General features: G+C 32.9%; 1 protein-coding gene across 1 annotated transcript in view; it reads left to right on the forward strand.

Annotated features, from left to right (window-relative positions):
* The window catches only part of LOC132708183 (tubulin beta chain-like), a 63,807-nt gene that overhangs the window by 32,698 nt on the left and 10,910 nt on the right, over positions 1-20,199 (forward strand). Inside the window, exon 2 of the mRNA XM_060680344.1 lies at positions 10,443-10,551. Coding sequence (XP_060536327.1) covers positions 10,443-10,551 — 109 coding nt within the window. The remainder of the gene's footprint in view (positions 1-10,442; positions 10,552-20,199) is intronic.

Here is a 20,199-nt window from a genome sequence, read left to right on the forward strand (position 1 = left end):
ATGATCACATGACAATTTACTTTTCGAAGAAAAACTAAAAGTTCAGATTTTCACGAAATTATGTATTTTTACATGACAATTGTTTCGACAACACGGTGTCTTTATCAAATGTAATATTTACAAACTACCTGCTACTATATATACCGAAAAATTACAATAAAACCTTAATTAATGTTGTTGTGAGGATATAAGTTTAATAATGGAGAGGTATTTAAATCTAATTGATCGTTAAGTTACTGTCTCATTTTGCTGATCTCCATGGCTTTCAATAAATTTAATTTTATGTATGTAAAATATCAAAATTGTCGTCAAAAATGTGTTTTTCTGTGTTTAAGTGTGTAGCATAATTAGAATCCAGACTATTGTTCATAAATGCTCTTTTATGTTCGTTATTGCGTTTCTTGAAGGATCTACATGTTTGTCCAATATAAATTTTAGGACAATATAGTTAGTTATTTTAATAAATGGATTTTCACCAAGTAAAAGTCACCGCAGTTCAATTTTCGAAGATTGTTTTTTTTTTCAAACGAAAGTGATGGATGAAAAAGATCTTCATCCACATGATGATTAATTTGATTTAATTGATTCCAAATAAAAAAGTTTTGAAATGACTTTTAATATGGGTATGTTAAAATCTCCAACCAAAAAAAATGTAAACATTCCAAATTATTATTTCATTATTTTACTTTATTAATTTTGTTTATATGTCCATTCATAATTTTTAATTAAATCTTTGATATTTTTTATAGGTTTGCCCTCAAAATTCCGATGTTGGTTATTTGGTGAGACCGTGTCAAATCGGATATATTTATTTATCGTAACTGTTAATATTAAATTAACGAATAATACGTTCATACCGTCGTTATTTAAATTCGACATAGAAAACGTTCAAACCCGACCAATTTACGACGATAAATCAGACGCAGGATCTTAAAATTGCGAAATAATATCCGCTTCGAAAGGCTAATTTGTTTGGTGCATGCACATCATTTTAACTGGGTCCGCTATTGCCTTTGGGTATTGCATTCCTATACGAGTTATCTTTTTATTGCATACCCGTCTATTTGTGGTTATTAGTCGCCTATAACGACCTAAAGTAGTTAAAAGCTGAGAGCTTTTCAAATAAAAATGATCTGCTAATATACAGGGTGTTTTCTAATTGAATTCAAATTAATGAAATATATTTGTTTTAATATGTTTACTAGCACTTTTGTTTTTTCAAAGCAACTTCCATAGGCTACTGTAATACATTTTACAAAACTTCCGGATTTAACTCTGTACCTGTTTATATATTGTTTGAGGGGGGCGGAGCTACATGAGGGCCATAAACACCGTCTCGGATGACTGATTCCCATATTGGTGACAGGTATGGTCTGTTCATAGATATAAGAAAGTGACCAATTGTTTTTGAATGGGATTATCCAAAGGTGGTCATTAACATACAATGCAACAAGATTATTACCTAAAGTTTCGGAATTTCGATTCAGGTAAAATTGTGGTCCGTAATAGAAAATAATTTTTATACCTACCTGTGTTTAATATTCTTTGGTTTGGTATACTACTTAGTTTAAGTTTATTAGTAATCATTCTTATTTCGTGTGTAATGCAGCGTGTGTTGAATCGTGTGCGAATTATGCAAAATATGTGCGAGTCTAGTGCATCTCAGGAGATGCTCCCGCCCAAATGTAGAAAACACTATTCTATTGAGACTAAGGAAGCTATAAACAATGTTTATTTGACTCTCATTGAACGTGGTGCCAGCAAGTAGAATAAACGGCCACATTAAGTAGAAGAAACGGCCACATTGACGAAAATTCCAACATCAACTGTATGGAAAATTGTGAATAATCCCATTTCAGCGAGGAAAAAAAGAAGCGATGCTGACATTTTCTCGGGTGTAGATGAAAGTGATCAAGATATAATACGGCGTAAAATTTACCAGTTATACGAGGAACAAAGCGTGCCTACATTAGATATCTTAATTAGGAGGCTTGAAAAAGATGAAACCGGTGTTAAATGTGGCAGAACTACCTTATGGAACTGTATTCAACACATGTGTTGTAGATTTAAAAACATTGATAAAAGGCAAGTTTTAATGGAATCTTTTAGAATTCGAAAATGGCGACTGAAATATCTAGAAAAAAATAGGATTTACCGAGAACAACAAAGGAAAATTATTTCCTTGGATGAAACCTGGTTCGACACTTATAATACCCCGGAAAAGGATTGGGTTGACTCAACTGATAAGTTAAAAACAAACGCGATATCGAAAAAAGGTACAAGCATAACTATTTTGCATGCTACCTTTAAAGATGGTTGGATTCCAAATGGTCTTTCTCTGTCTGCGAAAAATATTAAAGATTCTTCTCTGGATTACCATGAAGACACCACCGCTGATTTATTTGAAAGTTGGTTTAAAAACAAACTAGTTCCAAATATTCCTCCTAATAGCGTCATTGTAATGGAAAATGCAAGTTATCACAGAGAGAGAGTTGACTAAAACCCCTTCCTCATGTGACACAAAAGCAACAATCCAAAACTACATGTATAATAACGACATTTATTTTCACGAAGGTTATACCAAAAAGCAACTAATTGAGGTTTTACAAAGCTTGAACCTACAAAAGGAATACGTCTTTGATAATTATGTAAAAAATCTAGGGCATACAGTTTTAAGGCTTCCACCTTACCACTGTATATTTAATCCCATTGAACATGTTTGGCACCAACTGAAATCTGCCATTCGTCGTAACCAATACGAAGTACGTAAACTCTGTCATTTTAATGGTAAGGGTTTAATAACATAAAAAAAAAACGAAAACAAGTTCGAGGCATACGGAAAACTAATACTAACGTAAACCGACGTAGCTAATAAAGCAAAACTGAAAAAAGAATTTGCATAAAATTTTGTGTAAAATACAGTGATGCAAAAAAAGAATGTTTATAAGTTTTACAAGGTTTTGTTTACTGCTTTCTTTGATTGTCATGGGCGTAGTGTATCAAGAGTTCTTACCACAAAATCGTGCAATACGAAGAAAACGTCCGAAATGGAGGCAAAACAATGCATGGATTTTGCATCACGATAATGCATCAGCTCACTCTAACCAGAATGATGCCTCAGCCACCACATTCACGAGATATGGCCCCCTGCACTTTTTCCTGTTCCCGAAACTTAAGAAACCCATAAAAGAAAGCAGGTTTGGAACGTTTGAAAATAATTCATTTTTGAGTAGGTTATGAATTAAAAATCCTGTTCGATGGGGAAAGCTTTCTGTGCTACATTCGTCAATGATCATCGCATTTTCGCCATAATGGCCAATGCCGTTTTCTACCCATATTGTTGTCACGTTCGCTCATATTCTATAATAATTTTGCAATCAAATTAAGTATTTACGTGATACCGTTGTAGAATTTCAACTGACTTAGACATTGGCAGTTCTCTCCTGCATAACACTTCTCTGGAAACAACTCTTCCGTTCGTCAATTATTTTTGCTTTAGTTATTTTTTTTTTGTTAGTTGAAGCGGAATAGGAACTAATTGGCTCTTATGAAATAAACGGGTATTTTAAATTATTCTTTGTTTTAAACATGTCGCTCGTTCAGCAAATTCTCTCATTTTTCCTGCCGTTCCCTGCCGTGATCGGGCAAAAATTTGCGTCGTGTTTAAATAATATCGGGACGATTTGGGGACAGGTATAGGGGTGAGACCGCCGGCGAGACTGGATTTATAAATTTTTGATTGTGCGAACGCACGTCATGTTCACGTGTCGAACGGTCCATTCGGTGCAAAAACGGAACTGCTTTACGTAGAAAGAGTTCAACAACATACGGGCGTTCGGAAAGATTCAACGTGGTAAAATAATTTAACGAAAATTAGAAATCGTAATGTTTTGCGAGTTACAGCTTGTCAAAAAGCGTTTCGGAAATCGGTCACTAGAGGGCGCTTTACCTAGAACCTTTTTTTTATTTTCCCTGTATTTTTTGAACCTTTAGATCAAGTAACCGGGATCTTTTATACTTTTTTGACGATATATACGTACAAGTTGACTTTCTTACGAATAATATGCATTATTTATTTGATTAGTTAGTTATAACTAAGAGACCCCCGGCCCCTTGGCTTACCGAAAACCTTAAACTTTTAACAAAAATTAAAAATAGGTCGCGTTTAAGATACAAACGTCTTAAGTCAGATATTGCTTTAAGCGAGTATAGAACCCCTGTGTGAGAGCCGAGAAAAGGGCATATTTCGCAAGTACATTTAACTTCGAGTGCACAGTAATCATAGTTTAATGTTTGGCCAACCTGATAGTTTTAATGTTGCTTTACTTCTTTTGGAGCTATTGGTGGTATTGATCCGGGGTTTGGTCCTAATTCATTCCGTTCCTGAGGAAATTAATAAAACTTAAGTATTAAAACTAACTCTGATGGCTCTGCAATATTGATATAAAAAGGATTCTTTGAACTGCTACATTTAGTCGATCATATCACTTTCCTTGTTAACGAGTGTCTGCTGTCCGAGGTTTTCCCGGACTCATGGAAGCAAGCTGACGTTATACCCGTTTCAAAGAAAGAGTGTCCAAGTGGCATTAACGATTTTAGACCAATCAGTTTGTTACCAACCGTCCTCAGAGATCATTGAAAAAATTGGAGCTAAACAACTTCGTCAGTTCCTATACGATAACAATATCCTCCCAGACACTTAATCTGGTTTTCGATGTCTTCACAGCACTACTTAAAAGGAGCCAGATTTGAAGGCTATGTTGCAAACCATTCAAAAGATATAGCAAATTAATGCCAGAGAGAAACGGAGAACGGACTGCAAAATTAAAAATGGCTGGCGATTACGGAGCGTGTCTCTAATGTCCAAACCGTATCTCGCCTGATATAATAGCAGCTTTCGTCATTTCGTGCAGACTGTCTACACATGCGACGCTGTTCACCGACTGTCAATTCGGTTTCTCCGTATGGCTGGGTTGGCGTATGGGGAATACAGGGTGTTCGAAAATCGAGTTCGGAAACATGGAGGAAAGATTGAATTAATCAACAAAATTAAAGATATCAAAATTCCTGCTAACGCAATACTATTGTCTTTTGATGTACAAAACTTATTTCCCAGTATTCCACCTATAGATGTGATCGATTTAGTAGATTTCATCCTGACTCGGAAGCAGGTTAACCCTTCGGTGAAACGAGATTTATTAGATTGCTTAATAGCATCTTTAGACCAAAATTATTTTGAGTTTAATGGACAGATTTACATGTCTAAGGAAGGTTTGATTATGGGAAACCCACTTAGTAATTTGTTAGCCGAGATTTGTGTGGGTAATTTGGAAAATATCATACAAGAACATCCTTTAAGTAAAAGTTTTCTATTATAGATGCGTGGATGATGTCTTTACTTGCGTTGTTGGAACGGACAGACAATTGATTTCTTTTTTAAATTACAATCACTCATTACATAATCGTATAAAATTCATTATCGAGATTGAACAGGATAACTCTATTAATTTTTTAGATTCGATTTTTTCATTTACCATAAACCTTCACACACGGACAAAGTCATACATAACAACTCAAATCACCCTTATACCACACAAAATGGCTGCATTTAATTCTTTTATACACAGACTTCTTAATACCCCACTCTCAACAGAAAATTACAACAAAAAACTTAATGTCATTAAACAAATTGCCATGATCAACGGCTACCGTCCGTCCACTATCGATAAAATTATAAATAAAAAACAAATCCAGGCAACAGTAAACTCTATTTAACCGAAACCTAATATAATAACATTAACGAACATAAAAGGGAGTTTAAAAACAATACTCCGGATTCTAATTATGCTACACACTTAAACACAAAAAAACACAAATTTTTGTCGACAATTTTGATATTTTACGTACAACCACAAAAAGTAGGAAATTAAATTTATTGGAAGCCATGGAGATTAACAAAATGACACATTCAAATGTATTGCTTAATGATCGATTAGATTTAAAGAGCTCTCCATTATTACACTTAAATTCTCACAACAACGTTAATTAATGTTTTATTGTCATTTTTCGGTATATATATTTGCGCATTTTTTTTTAACGAACTTTAAAATTTACTTAGTGCTACCTAACGTTTAACAAAAGTATTTTTAGCAATTCAGATGAGATGCCTTAAAGCCCTTAAAATTTAATGCCCGATAAGTATATGAGGCGTAGAGTATTTTATCGAATAAAAACTATTGAACTACCATCAGTATCATTTTAACCGTTAATGAAAAAAAATTGTTATTGGTATTTATAAGACTTTTGAAAGTTATAAACATGTAAAGATAACCAGAATTTCCGATTGTAATTACGAAAACCAAATTTTGGTTAATTTTTGAGGTGGGCCTCCGTGAGGCTAATTGGCAATCAATGTAAAAACGTAGACAGTTTCAGGCAGTCGTTTTTTACCATAATATAATTTTAAATGTCTGCCCTTCATATCTCTTTGAAAAAATAAAATACCGAACTGATGCCCACACTTTGAATATTCGATATAGTTTTCCTACTGTGTCTACAAATGGTATAATGCTCTTCCCAATAACGTAACAAATTATAAAACTTTTCTTTGTAATCGATCCATTAGTCAAATATAATTAGCCGAACTAGATTTATATTAATAAGATACTGTACAGTTTTTATTTCTATCTATACACGTTAATGTATCATAATATGTTAAGAAATAAGTAGCTATGAAATAAGGGACTGGGTTTTGATCGTTTTTCAAATTGTTTCCCAGTTAATTTTTTTACTTTGTGCTTTTGGTTTACTTGCTAATAAAGAAATGTAAACACGAACTGCAAAAAATAAGCGAATATTATTATTATTAAAAACCTAGGTTGATTATGTACCTGGAGAGATGGATAGATACTACAGACCTTTTGTTCTAACAACGTCAACATTGCATTTCGGAAAAGAGATGGATATATCTACCCCTCCAATATTTCTATACGTAATCCTCAGGCTGATCTTTAATGTGCAGTATGGACGGCTTGCTTCCCAGTCTTGCCGCATGCGTGGTACGTACGGCCAAGTTTCATGGGAGTTCCCTTTCTGTTTAATTCATTTGAAAAGCAACAATTTCGTACTTTTTGATCAAGTTAACAAGATTTGCAGTGTACAAAATAAAATAAAATTGTATTTATTTTAGTGCACGGAAGTATTAATATTATAGTTTCATTTTCATTTTAATTAAATAATATTAGATTATAATATGTATTTAAAATCAAACTCAAAAAATTACATTAATAATATAATTTTTAGATTATAAATTCAAATATGAGCGATAAAAAAAAGTAAAAACCGTTCAAACGAAAATTTAAAGAAAGGGTTTCAGTTCCTTGCAGTTAAATGCACAATCTGCAAGAGGGAATTTTCAATTACAATTCATGGTCGTAATACTAACACGAATTTAACTACTAAATAAATTAATACTAAATACTAATTTTTTAAGATCTTCTGAAACGAAATATTTTGGTGATTGATTGTTATGCCCACATCACAGCAATACAGCAATACTTTTTTTTTGGGCTGTGCTTTTAGTTTACTCCTAAGAGACAAACGCAAATACGAACCACAAAAAATGAACAAATATTATTAAAAAACTAGTTTGATAAGCTATCAACTGGGCTACCAATAAACCATCGTATTTTCAAAATAATCGTAATTAAGTAGCAGGACCTCCCACTCGCACAGATATAAATATAACAACAAATATTTTTAATATTTCTGCTGTTTTTTTTTATCACCGGAAATACATTGCACCGAAAACGCTTCGTCGCCATTCCCGAAAGATTCCAGCGCATATCTACAGACGGGTGACATTTTTAGAAGGCGTATATATATATATATATATATATATATATATATATATATATATATATATATATATATATATATATATATATATATATATATATATATATATATATATATATATATATATATATATATATATATCGGTAGGCGCCAAAATGCATTCTTCTACTTTTAACGACGAACCCAACTATTTTGGTGCAGCTTTCTTCCAACAAAAAACGGCTACCAGTGCAGACAAGCATAAGACCGTTATATTTAAGAGTATTAAGAAAATTTTTTGTAGAAATATAAATTAAGACAGTCAGTAAGGTGAACATGATTACTTAATTTTTAAATAATAACTTCATTAGTCATTGTATTCCTTTTACTAAGAGAAACTATGTGAAAAATAAAATATAAAAATGACAGATTAAATTGCCAAGTAATTTTTAATGAAAATACCTATAACTAAAGTGTTCTCTTTTCAAAAGTAGTCATTTGAATAATTTTTTAAGATTATTTTATTTCAATTTTATTAATAAATTATTTTGACAGTGATTTGAATGTCGCGCGCGCGTACGGCTGCCGTTTCCGGTACAATTGAGAGGACGTATTATGTATGGTCTGTTCATAGATATAAGAAAGTGACCAATTGCTTTTGAATGGGAGTATCGAATGGTGGTCATTAGCATACAACGCAAGAAGATTATTACCCAAAGTGTCGGAATTTAAATTCAGGTAAAATTGTATTCCGTAGTACAAATTAATTTTATACCTACCTGTGTTTAATATAATATTCTTTGATTTAGTATACCATTTAGTTTAAGTTTATTAGTAATCATTCTTATTTCGTGTATAATACAGCGTGTGTTGATTCGTGTGCGAATTATACAAAATATGTGCGAGTCTGGTGTATCTCACGAGATGCTCCCGCCCAAATGTAGAAAACACTATTCTATTGAGACTAAGGAAGTTGTAAACAATGTTTATTTGACTCTCATTGAACGTGGTGCCAGCAAGCAAGCATCTTTAGACGAAACGGCCACATTAACGAAAATTCCAACATCAACTGTATGGAAAATTGTGAGTAATCCCATTTAAGCGAGGAAAAAAAGAAGCGATGCTGACATTTTCTCGAGTGTACATGAAAGTGATCAAGATATAATACGGCGTAAAATTTACCAGTTATACGAGGAACAGAGCGTGCCTACATTAGATGTCTTAATTAGGAGGCTTGAAAAAGATGAAACCGGTGTTAAATGTGGCAGAACTACCTTATGGAACTGTATTCAACACATGTGTTGTAGATTTAAAAACATTGATAAAAGGTAAGTTTTAATGGAATCTTTTAGAATTCAAAAATGGCGACTGGAATATCTACAAAAAAAATAGGATTTACAGAGAACAACAAAGGAAAATTATTTCCTTGGATGAGACCTGGTTCGACACTTATAATACCCCGGAAAAGGATTGGGTTGACTCAACTGATAAGTTAAAAACAGACGCGCCATCAAAAAGAGGTACAAGCATAACTATTTTGCATGCTACCTCTAAAGATGGTTGGATTCCAAATGGACTTTCTCTGTCTGCGAAAAATATTAAAGATTCTTCTCTGGATTACCATGAAGCCACCACCGCTGATTTATTTGAAGGTTGGTTTAAAAACAAGCTAGTTCCAAACATTTCTCCTAATAGCGTAATTGTAATGGACAATGCAAGTTATCTCAGTAGCACAGTTGACTAAAACCCTTTCCTCATGTGACACAAAAGCAACAATCCAAAACTACATGTATAATAACGACATTTATTTTCACGAAGATTATACCAACAAGCAATTAATTATGGTTCTACAAAGCTTGAACCTACAAAAGGAATACGTCTGCGATAATTATGCAAAAAATCTAGGGCATACAGTTTTAAGGCTTCCCTTACCACTGTATATTTAATCCCATTGAACATGTTTGGCACCAACTGAAATCTGCCATTCGTCGTAACAATGTTTTTCCCCGTGTTAAATCCAATGTCCTCAAACTTATAGAAACCGAAGTTTTTAACATCCCTCCACAAAGTTGGGCAAATTCTGTTAAACATATAGAAAAAGCAGAACAATCGTATATCCATATTGCAAATGGCGATGATAGCGATAGTGATACTGATATATTATGTGAATAATTTTAAGTAATTTAAGTAGGTAATAACAATAATTTGTAATTTTATTTTGGATTTAAACATAAATACATACATAAATAAATAAATATTGTTTAGTATCTTTCCTAACAAAACCCCAAATAATTAAATCCTAAGCAAAGTACGAACTTGTTCGGCCATATTTCATTCTTACAACTTGCCCCGGTTTTTCCTTAATTCCTATCAGTTAGTCACTTTCTTATATGTATGAACAGACTTTACCATCAACACCTCTTCACAGTCGGAGTAAATCTCTGTTTGGATTGAAAAGAGAGTCGGAGATATGTCGAACAAAAAACATGACGCAAAAACCAGCGACCAGTTTTGTCTGACGTTCCGCTCATACTTTAATTATTGGTTTAACGCGGCGATATAGCGGATAACGATAGTTTCCAGTCTGATAACTTTATTTCTTGCAGTTTTGGGCAGTGATTTCCGAAGAGCATGGCATTGACCCCAGCGGCATTTATACGGGGGACAGCGATTTGCAATTAGAACGGATCAATGTTTACTACAACGAAGCTACCGGTACGTAATGGTATTTAATTAATTGGTTGGCTCTTTTGCGCTCTGTTAAACGCCCAAATCGTTCCCGGGGTTTGTTATTTTAATTGCCCCCCTTATACGAGTTCGCTGTTTTACGACTTTAACGGTGCTTCAAGTTTATACAAGGTGAGACAACTGTAATGTAACAATCACTATCGATGAAATCGAATTTTTAGAAAGTATCTGCGCTCGTATAATAATTTTATATCTCGATAACGGTAGGTCCTATGGGATCGACATTGGTACAGAAATGATCACCGTCGAAAAAGAAATTTTTTTTTGTCTGTCCGTTCTTCGTTCTCCGTTCTCGTCTTTTGGTTTTTCCTGAATAACTTTCGAACCGTTGGAGCTACAAAATTAACATCTGCCTCCTTTTTAACCCTCCACGAGGCACACAAGCTTATAAGAAATGATCCGGATCCGACGTCGGTATCCATGTTTTTTTCGCGATTTTCGACTGATTTTTGGAGTTTGATATGAAACACGATAAGTGTCCGAAATTTGAAGCAATCGACTTCATATTTTGCACATATGCAACTTTGACGGAACCTATTGAAAACGGGGGGACTGGGGGTCTGGAAGTATTCTAAAAAAATTAAAAACGCGTGTGGAAGGGTCTACAAAAAATATCGTTTTGCAATAACCGTTGGCGAGGCCAAAAGAATTCTTGAACCAGAAGACGCAGAAGATACGGCTCAATGAACCTTTATTCTTGACAATTTTTCGAAAATATACAGAGTGCGCCGAAAATTCAAAAAAACTGAAAAATGGGCCCCCCTATTACTGAAAATTGGTTTTAAACTGAAAGACTGATTCAGATCTCTCTTTTATATTGCGATACAGCCCGAGTAGACAGCAAAAACTTTTGTATTTAAGGTTTTCACCTATTGTACAGGATGTTCCCGATATTAAGTGCTAAATGAGAAATGTGTTGAGTATCCTAAATTTGCAGAATCAACTTCAAATTTAGTAGAGAAGTAAAAGTTCGTGTCCACATTTAAACGGTAGAAATTGAACTATTTTTTAAAAAAAATTGATTTTTTTTTTTTTTTGGTAATTGTAGTTTCTAGAAAAATATGTTTTCCTCCATAATCGGTCACCCGATCGGCAAAATTATTTAACCAGCAAAAGCGGAAGATCCAGTGCAATAACATTTATTTCTGGAATTTTTTGATTATATACAGGGTTTTCATATTATAGGCAAAAATCTGAAAGACCTAGAAAATTGTTCTTTTGCAGAGCAAATTATTTGCCGCAAGTCAAAAATCGTAAAAAAAAGGGCTAATTGGTTCAAACAGTATCATAGGCCGCATCAAGGGCTATAATTTTCATATTTGCGGTTTTCGTCCATCACATACGCTGCCCGGGATATTTGAAAAAATCCATATTGAAATCGTCATTTCGATGGCTGTCAAGACGCGATAACGTCATTGTGTATTAAGACGCACTGCATGGTTTTAGAGAAAACTTATTTTCTCGAAAACCATTTACTATTTTCAGAAAATTCTTGAACCAGGAAACGTGGAAAATCCAGGGCTATAAACTCTACTGCGAACAATGATAGAATCATATATAGGGTGTGTCGTTGTATGGACAAAAAATCTAAAATATCCTAAAAATTTCCGTTTAAGTGGATAAATTATTGGCGATAAATGAAAAACCGTTAAAGATGGCATAATTTTATTTGAACAGTATCGTAAACTGTGTCGAGATAGATACTGCTGCTCCTACTTCCCCTTCTGAATTTCTTAGAAAATAAACATTGAAAACAATTTGTTTTGCATCCGAAGAAAAATGGATCCGTTTTTTTTATTTGCTGAGGTAGTTCGTCTTCTTAATTGTCAGTAGGTTCGACTACCACGTCCACTTCGTCTTCGAATTCTGCGTTGTTTTCCATGTCTCCTAACAGGGGAATATCTGCTTCATTTCACGGTCTGCACATTTTGAAGTGGTAAAAAACAGGAATTTTCAGAAAACATTGAATTGTAATATTCCAATAAATATTTATCTGTATTCTTATGAAGTAACCTTATGAAAATTTAGATTAAACTCTTAAGAACGATACATATCACCTGACGCTTCATCGTAAACGCAGCATCAATGCTTAATCAAATTTAAAACGGTCCGTTTGCGTTTCAAATAAAAATTTCAAGTTTCTACAAATATTCGTTACGGTCCATCTCAGGCAAGACCTACTTAGTGCAAAATAAACATCTGTTGGGACCACGGTCCTGCAAAGGTCTGCGGGTGAGGTACTGTAAAATACTTAAAACGTCAAAGCAATAAACGCACTATATTTTTGGTCGTATTATAACAAGGAAAGTGATATGATCGTCTGCGGAGTAGTCAAAAGAATCATTTTTATATCAATGTGACTGAGCCATGATCGTTAGTTTCAGTATTAATCAAGGTTTAATTAACTTCCCCCCGGAAAACTTTAGCAAAACGGAACGAATTAGGACCGAATTGTTTATTAGTATAATTTGCAGACACAAGCCCAGGATCAATATCACCAACAGCTCCAAAAGAAGTAAAGCCGACTATTAGGTTGGCCTAAATTGTTTCCAGAACTTGAACTTGAAGTCTCCTCAAAATTTTTAAGATCCGCCTTAAATGTACTTGCCAAATATGCCCTTTTCTCGGCTCTCGCGTCGGAGTTTACAAAATTTCTCAATTCTCGGTACTCGTTTAAAGCACTATCTGACTTAAGACGTGTGTATCTTAAACTTGACTTATTTTTAAGTTTTATTAAAAGTTTAAGGTTTTGGGTAAGCCAAGGGACTCTTAATTCTAACTTTTTTTAGTGGAGGATGAATATAAATAAATAATTCATATTATTCGCAAGAAAGTGAACTGCGGAATGTCGAAAAATCTCTAATGGTGCGATATTAAATATCAAAAAACAAAGTATGGAATGTTAAAATTCAAAATTCTAAATTTGTTGTAGACACTAAAACTTCTGTAAACGTCCTACAAGGTAAGTAATGGGACAGAAATAAAAAATAAATGAAAATTTGTTTTAAAAAGGTCCTCCAATTTAATTTCTAATAAAATCTTTGCCAACCCTCGTAAAACTGGCTCACAATTGTACAATTGTAACACAAAACCGAACTTCCTGACTGCTAATATTAGGGTATTCAAAATATAATGAGGGTCAATAAACCAGTACCATGATACGGGCATAATGAGCCTTAAGTCTCTGACCCAGGAAAACACAAATGATCATGGCGAAAGTAAACAAATAAAAACCGCCGCCAATACGAACTTATTTGTTGTTTTATTTAGTTTTTTTTATATCAACCAGTTTGGATACTTACAAGAAGGTTGTAGTTTAGTTTATTATTATTTATTTTTTGTTAAATACATCCAAATGTATTATGATTTGTTTTTTAAATTTGCGAGTCCGCTTTTAATACAGGCGCAGCACAAAAGTAATAATTCGATTTTTAGATCTGCTTTTTAATCAACTTTAATAAATAATAATAATAATAAATTTTCGTTATTTGTGAAATTTTTGCGAAATCATAAAGCATTTCTAATTTTTCAAATTTTTGGTTGCACCCTAACTAATTTTGACAAGTAGCAGTTGACAAATATTGAAGATTTCACTCAACTAATGGTTCGTTTGGATTTCAATTGGACTTTTTGGCAATTTTATGGTTATCTTATTTATTTAAATGCATTTGCATATGTGCATCGTTATATGCGTTTTCATTATATGAAAAATTATTAACATTAGTGTTATTTTTTTTTATTTTTATTATTTTTATTATTTACAAAAGTTGGATAAAATTAAATACGTGTAGGTGATTTTAGAAGTGCTTTTTCAATTTTACAATTTTTAATTGCTTATATTTGTCACATAGAACTACGAAATTATTTTTGTGTGAACCTTGGTTCTTTTAATAGCGTAAACTTACTTTTATAAGCAATATTTTTTAAAAATTGAACCGAGGTCGTTTTTACTTGATGAAAATCCATTTATCAAAATAAATAAGAACTAAAAGTTTAGATTTTCAAGAAATTATACATTTTGACATGACAATTGTTTCGACAACACCGTGTCTTTATCAAATGTAATATTTACGAACAGTACAGAAAACGGGATTCACACAACATTTATGTAAAGGTGATACGTTCTGCATTGTCTCATAGACTTAATCTCCTAGAATTTGACACATTTGATTATAATGACATTTCATCTATCATTCATAAAAAGTTTATCAGACAAAATCTATAGTTAGACAAATTAATTTCTAATTCAAAAATATCTAAAAGCAAGCTAGTTATTACAAAGTATACCTACCACAAATTTTACAACAGGTTCATAAACTTAAGAGACACAACATTTTCTAAAAATGAAGTTGAATTTCTGAAAAAAAAAGAGAAAAATATCACTAGTAAAAACCATCAAAAGCAAAGCTCCTGAAAATAACATAATATTTACACGTGCAGATAAAGGGAAGACAGTCATAGCTGTCGATATCCCAGAATATATTTCAAAAACCAATAATTTTCTTTAACCAGAACTTTTCCAATGTATCAAATACGATCCTACCGAGTTATGTCAAAGACAAGTCAAGGAAATAATTACTAACTCCACCCTATTTAGTGACCGAGACAAATATTTTTTAAGAATTTTGAATCCACAACCGCCGAAATTATATTCTTTAGTTAAATTACATATAAAGATATGCCCATTAGATCAGTCGTGTCTTATGTAACAGCTCCAGCAGTTAAACTCTCAACTAAATTAGTAAATATTTTAAAGTTCCACACAGATTATAAACCAAAATTTGCAATAAAAATTCTTTTGAATTAATCAACAAAATTAAGGATATCAAAATCCCTTCTAACGCAACACTATTGTCTTTTGATGTGCAAAACTTATTTTGCCAGTATTCCCCCTATGGATGTGATTGATTTAGTAGATTTCACCCTAACTCGGAAACAGGTTTACCCATTGGTGAAACAAGATTTATTAGATTGCTTAATAGTATCTTTAGACCAAAATTATTTTGAATTTAATGGACAAATTTATATCTCTAAAGAAGGTTTGATTATGGGAAACCCACTTAGTCCTTTGTTAGCAGAGATTTTTATGGATAATTTGGAATATATCATACTAGAACATCCTTTAAGTAAAAGTTTTCTATGGTGGTATAGATACGTGGATGATGTTACATTAACTCATTACATAATCGTACAACATTCACTATCGAGATTGAACAGGATAACTCTATTAGTTTTTTTAGACTCAACTATTACGAAAGCGCAAAACAAATTAAATTTTTCAATATATCATAAACCTTCACACACGGACACAGTCATACATAACAGCTCAAATCACCCTCATACACACAAAATGGCTGCATTGAACTCTTTTATACACAGACTTCTTAATACGCCACTCTCAATAGAAAATTACAACAAAGAACTAAATATCATTAAACAAATTGGACTGAACGACGGCTACAATTCGTCCATTATAGATAAAATTATAAATAAAAAACAAATCCAGACAACAATAAAACTCTATTTATCCGAAACCTAATACCGAACACGAACAATTTAAAACAATTACATGCATAGGAGAATCTAGTGAAAAAGTTAACATTTGTCAACATGTGGTTTAAAAATAGATTTCAGAACTAACAACACAATAGGAAAATATTAAAAAAACAGTAAAACGAAACGTTCAAAATCTCAAAAATCAGGTGTCTACAGGTTGAAATGCGGATCTTGTCCCAAAATTTATATTGGATAAACAGGTAGATCCTTCAAGAAATGCATTAACGAACAAAAAAGAGCGTTTAAAAACAATAGTCTAGATTCTAATTATGCTACACACTTAAACATAGAACAACACATTTTTGACGACAATTTTGATATATTACGCACAGCCACAAAAAGTAGAAAATTAAATTTATTGGAAGCCATGGAGATTAACAAAATGAGACATTCAAATATATTGCTTAACGATCAATTAGATTTAAATATCTCTCCTTTATTGAACTTTTATGAGGTTTTATGGTCATTTTTTCAATATTTTATAATTTTTTTTCAAGTTCCATATTTGTTTTGAACACTACGTTCAAAACAAATACGCATTACATTAAATAAGAATAAACTAAAAATTTATAAACAAATATTTTTCAAACGTACCTAAACTGTTATATTATTGATTAGCTAAGAAAGCCGTTGATTTATTACAAGGTGCATTTTAAAATGCATATTGGCAATTGCAAGATGTCATTTAAAACATTTTGAAGAAGCGGTTAATTTACCAGCCCCAACACTAATTTGGCTTGCATATGAATCAATAAAACATCATTATCATTATCATTATCAAACAAATTGGTGCCATCCCCCGATATGATCTACGATATCAAACCAAAATATCGTGAAAAAGGTTACAACGCCCTGTATATTTTCTTCGGTTCCACGGAAAATTGGAAATATCCGCGCCCCTTGTTTATAACAATTCCACCATAGATGGTAAGGTTGGACTGTCTGTATATCTACTACACTACTATAATTACAGTTTCCACACAGCAATAATGAAGATTCCACAGCGTTAGTAAAAGGATATCCGAAAACTATCAAGCTGTAACAGCGACCGACTGAAGCCGTATCAAACAAAGAGCTTTTCAACGAGCGCACCTCGAAATAGACCAGATGTGAAATGTGCCACCAAATGTGTTTGAAATACGATCGGGCGACAACTTACGACTAGTAATGTACACGGTGTCCGTGGATAATGTCCCCGGATTTATACAGAATACCAGAAATAACTCGAAACCTGCTGTAAATCGGCTGCTTCCTAATAACTTTTACGTTTCCATACAATTTAATAAAAATTTAAGGGAACTAAATGGTTTGCCGTTTAAATCATTTCGACGGCGGATATTGTCTGTTCAGAGATATAAGAAAGTGACCAATTGCTTTTGAGTGGTCATTAACATACAATGCAACAAGATTATTAAATTTAAATTCCGGTAAAGTTGTGGTCCGTAATAGAAAATAATTTTATACCTACCTGTGTTTAATATTCTTTGGTTTGACATACTACTTAGTTTAAGTTTATTAGTAATCATTCTTATTTTCTGTGTAATACACCGTGTGTTGAATCGTGTGCGAATTATGCAAAATATGTGCGAGTCTAGTGTATTTCAGGAGATGCTCTCGCCCAAATGTAGAAAACACTATTTTATTGAGACAAAGGAAGTTATAAACAATGTTTATTTGACTCTCATTGAACGTGGTGCCAGCAAGCAAGCATCTTTAGACGAAACGGCCACATTAACGAAAATTCCAACATCAACTGTATGGAAAATTGTGAGTAATCCCATTTAAGCGAGGAAAAAAAGAAGCGATGCTGACATTTTCTCGAGTGTAGATGAAAGTGATCAAGATGTAATACGGCGTAAAATTTACCAGTTATATGAGGAACAAAGCGTGCCTACATTAGATATCTTAATTAGGAGGCTTGAAAAAGATGAAACCGGTGTTAAATGTCTCAGAACTACCTTATGGAATGGAATCTTTTAGAATTCGGAAATGGCGACTGGAATATCTTGAAAAAATTAGGATTTACAGAGAACAACAAAGGCCCATTATTTACTTGGATGAAACCTGGGTTAGATTCCAAATGGACTTTCTCTGTCTGCGAAAAATATTAAAGATTCTTCTCTGGATTACCCTGAAGACACCACCGCTGATTTATTTGAAAGTTGGTTTAAAAACAAACTAGTTCCAAACATTCCTCCTAATAATGTAATGTAATGTCATTGTAATGGACAATGCAAGTTATCACAGTAGACAGTTCACTAAAACCCCTTACTCATGTGACAGAAGCAACAATCCAAAACTACATGTATAACAACGACATTTATTTTCACGAAGCAATTAACTGAGGTTCTACAAAGCTTGAACCTAAAAAGGAGTACGTCTGTGATAATTAAGCAAAAAATGTAGGGCACACAGTTTTAAGGCTTCCACCTTACCACTGTATATTTACTCCCATTGAACATGTTTGGCACCAACTGAAATCTGCCATTCGTCGTAACAATGTTTTCCCCGTGTTAACTCCAATATCCTTAAACTTATAGAAACTGAAGTTTTTAACATCCCTCCACAAAGTTGGGCAAATTCTGTTAAACATATAGAAAAAGCAGAACAATCGTATATCCATATTGCAAATAATATAGAACAAATAATAATTAGAACAGGCGATGATAGCGATAGTGATACTGATATATTATGTGAATAATTTTAAGTAATTTAAGTAGGTAATAAAAATAATTTGTAATTTTATTTTGGATTTAAACATAAATACATACATAAATAAATAAATATTGTTTAGTATCTTTCCTAACAAAACCCCAAATAATTAAATTCTAAGCAAAGTACGAACTTGTTCGGCCATATTTCATTCTTACAGCTTGCCCCGATTTTTCCTTAATTCGTATCAGTTAGTCACTTTATATCTATGAACAGACTTTACCAAGATTTTGTTCATTTTTGGTAACATTTTAGAAAGCATGAAGTATGTAAATGCACAATACAGTTATTACAAACGTAAATTGTGTGGCTGTGGCAGATTCTACATCTCCTTCAGTTTTTAAAAGTCGCAAATCACTGTAAGATTCACTTCATCATCAAAAAACATAAAAAATATTTCAAGAGGAGTTTTTCCAGAAAGCCTATTTTTTAGTTCCTCAGATGATCTAAATTATATGTGTGTGAGTGTACTCAAAGGCTTGCGGTTACTGTCAAATGGAAGAAAGGTCAGATTGAGTACACAGGTTCGGTAGTTGATGAATTACAGGACTGTTGAAGGACAGCTGTATCATTCGGTGTATGTAACTCGAAAGTTCCAACTATATCAGTTGGTTCCCCAAACTCTTGTAGATTTATGTTATCGTTCATATCTTCTTCGTCAGTCAAGGTATCCACGTCGGGTGGAATATAGACTGCGTCAATATGTTCTGTAAATATTTTGTCACGTTATTTTTATCATAAATTTACAAGGAATCGAATGCTATAATACATAAGAATACGTAAATCTAAATAATACTTACAACTTTCGTTGTTATTGTCCTCATCCGTCACGATCTCCTACATAGCCGCCTCTAATTCCTTTTGAGTCAAATACCTCGGAAATGCCATATTTTACGAACCGTAACGTTCACTGCACAAGGCATAAACTAATACTAAAGAACACGCTAATTGCTGGATGCTCATTCTACATGCGTTGACTTGTCTAGACTTGCAATAACAAAGTTTTGTTTCACAGATAAAAGCATTGGTACATTCGCGCACCAGTAAATAATTTCAAAAAAAGCGATGCAATCTATATGCTATAGACTACTACTATAAATGGTAATACAAATCCAAAATATTTTTTTTACTATTTTGGATTTAATTGAAAATGTGATACAAATTTATGTACCGCTTTTGTTAATTTTTGAGGTCATATATAAGATCTTTCTTTTACACATAAATTAGCGATTTCTACGGCTTTATGTCCTTTAGTAGTGATAATAATAAAATTTCGAAATGGATTTGGCAAAAATATTTCCTGGATGGGACAAAAAAATCATAGAATTGGTGGTGCACTGGGACAGA

Source organism: Cylas formicarius, unplaced genomic scaffold (genome assembly GCF_029955315.1).
Source record: "Cylas formicarius isolate icCylForm1 unplaced genomic scaffold, icCylForm1.1 PGA_scaffold_10__41_contigs__length_53128322, whole genome shotgun sequence".
Lineage (NCBI taxonomy): Eukaryota > Metazoa > Arthropoda > Insecta > Coleoptera > Brentidae > Cylas > Cylas formicarius.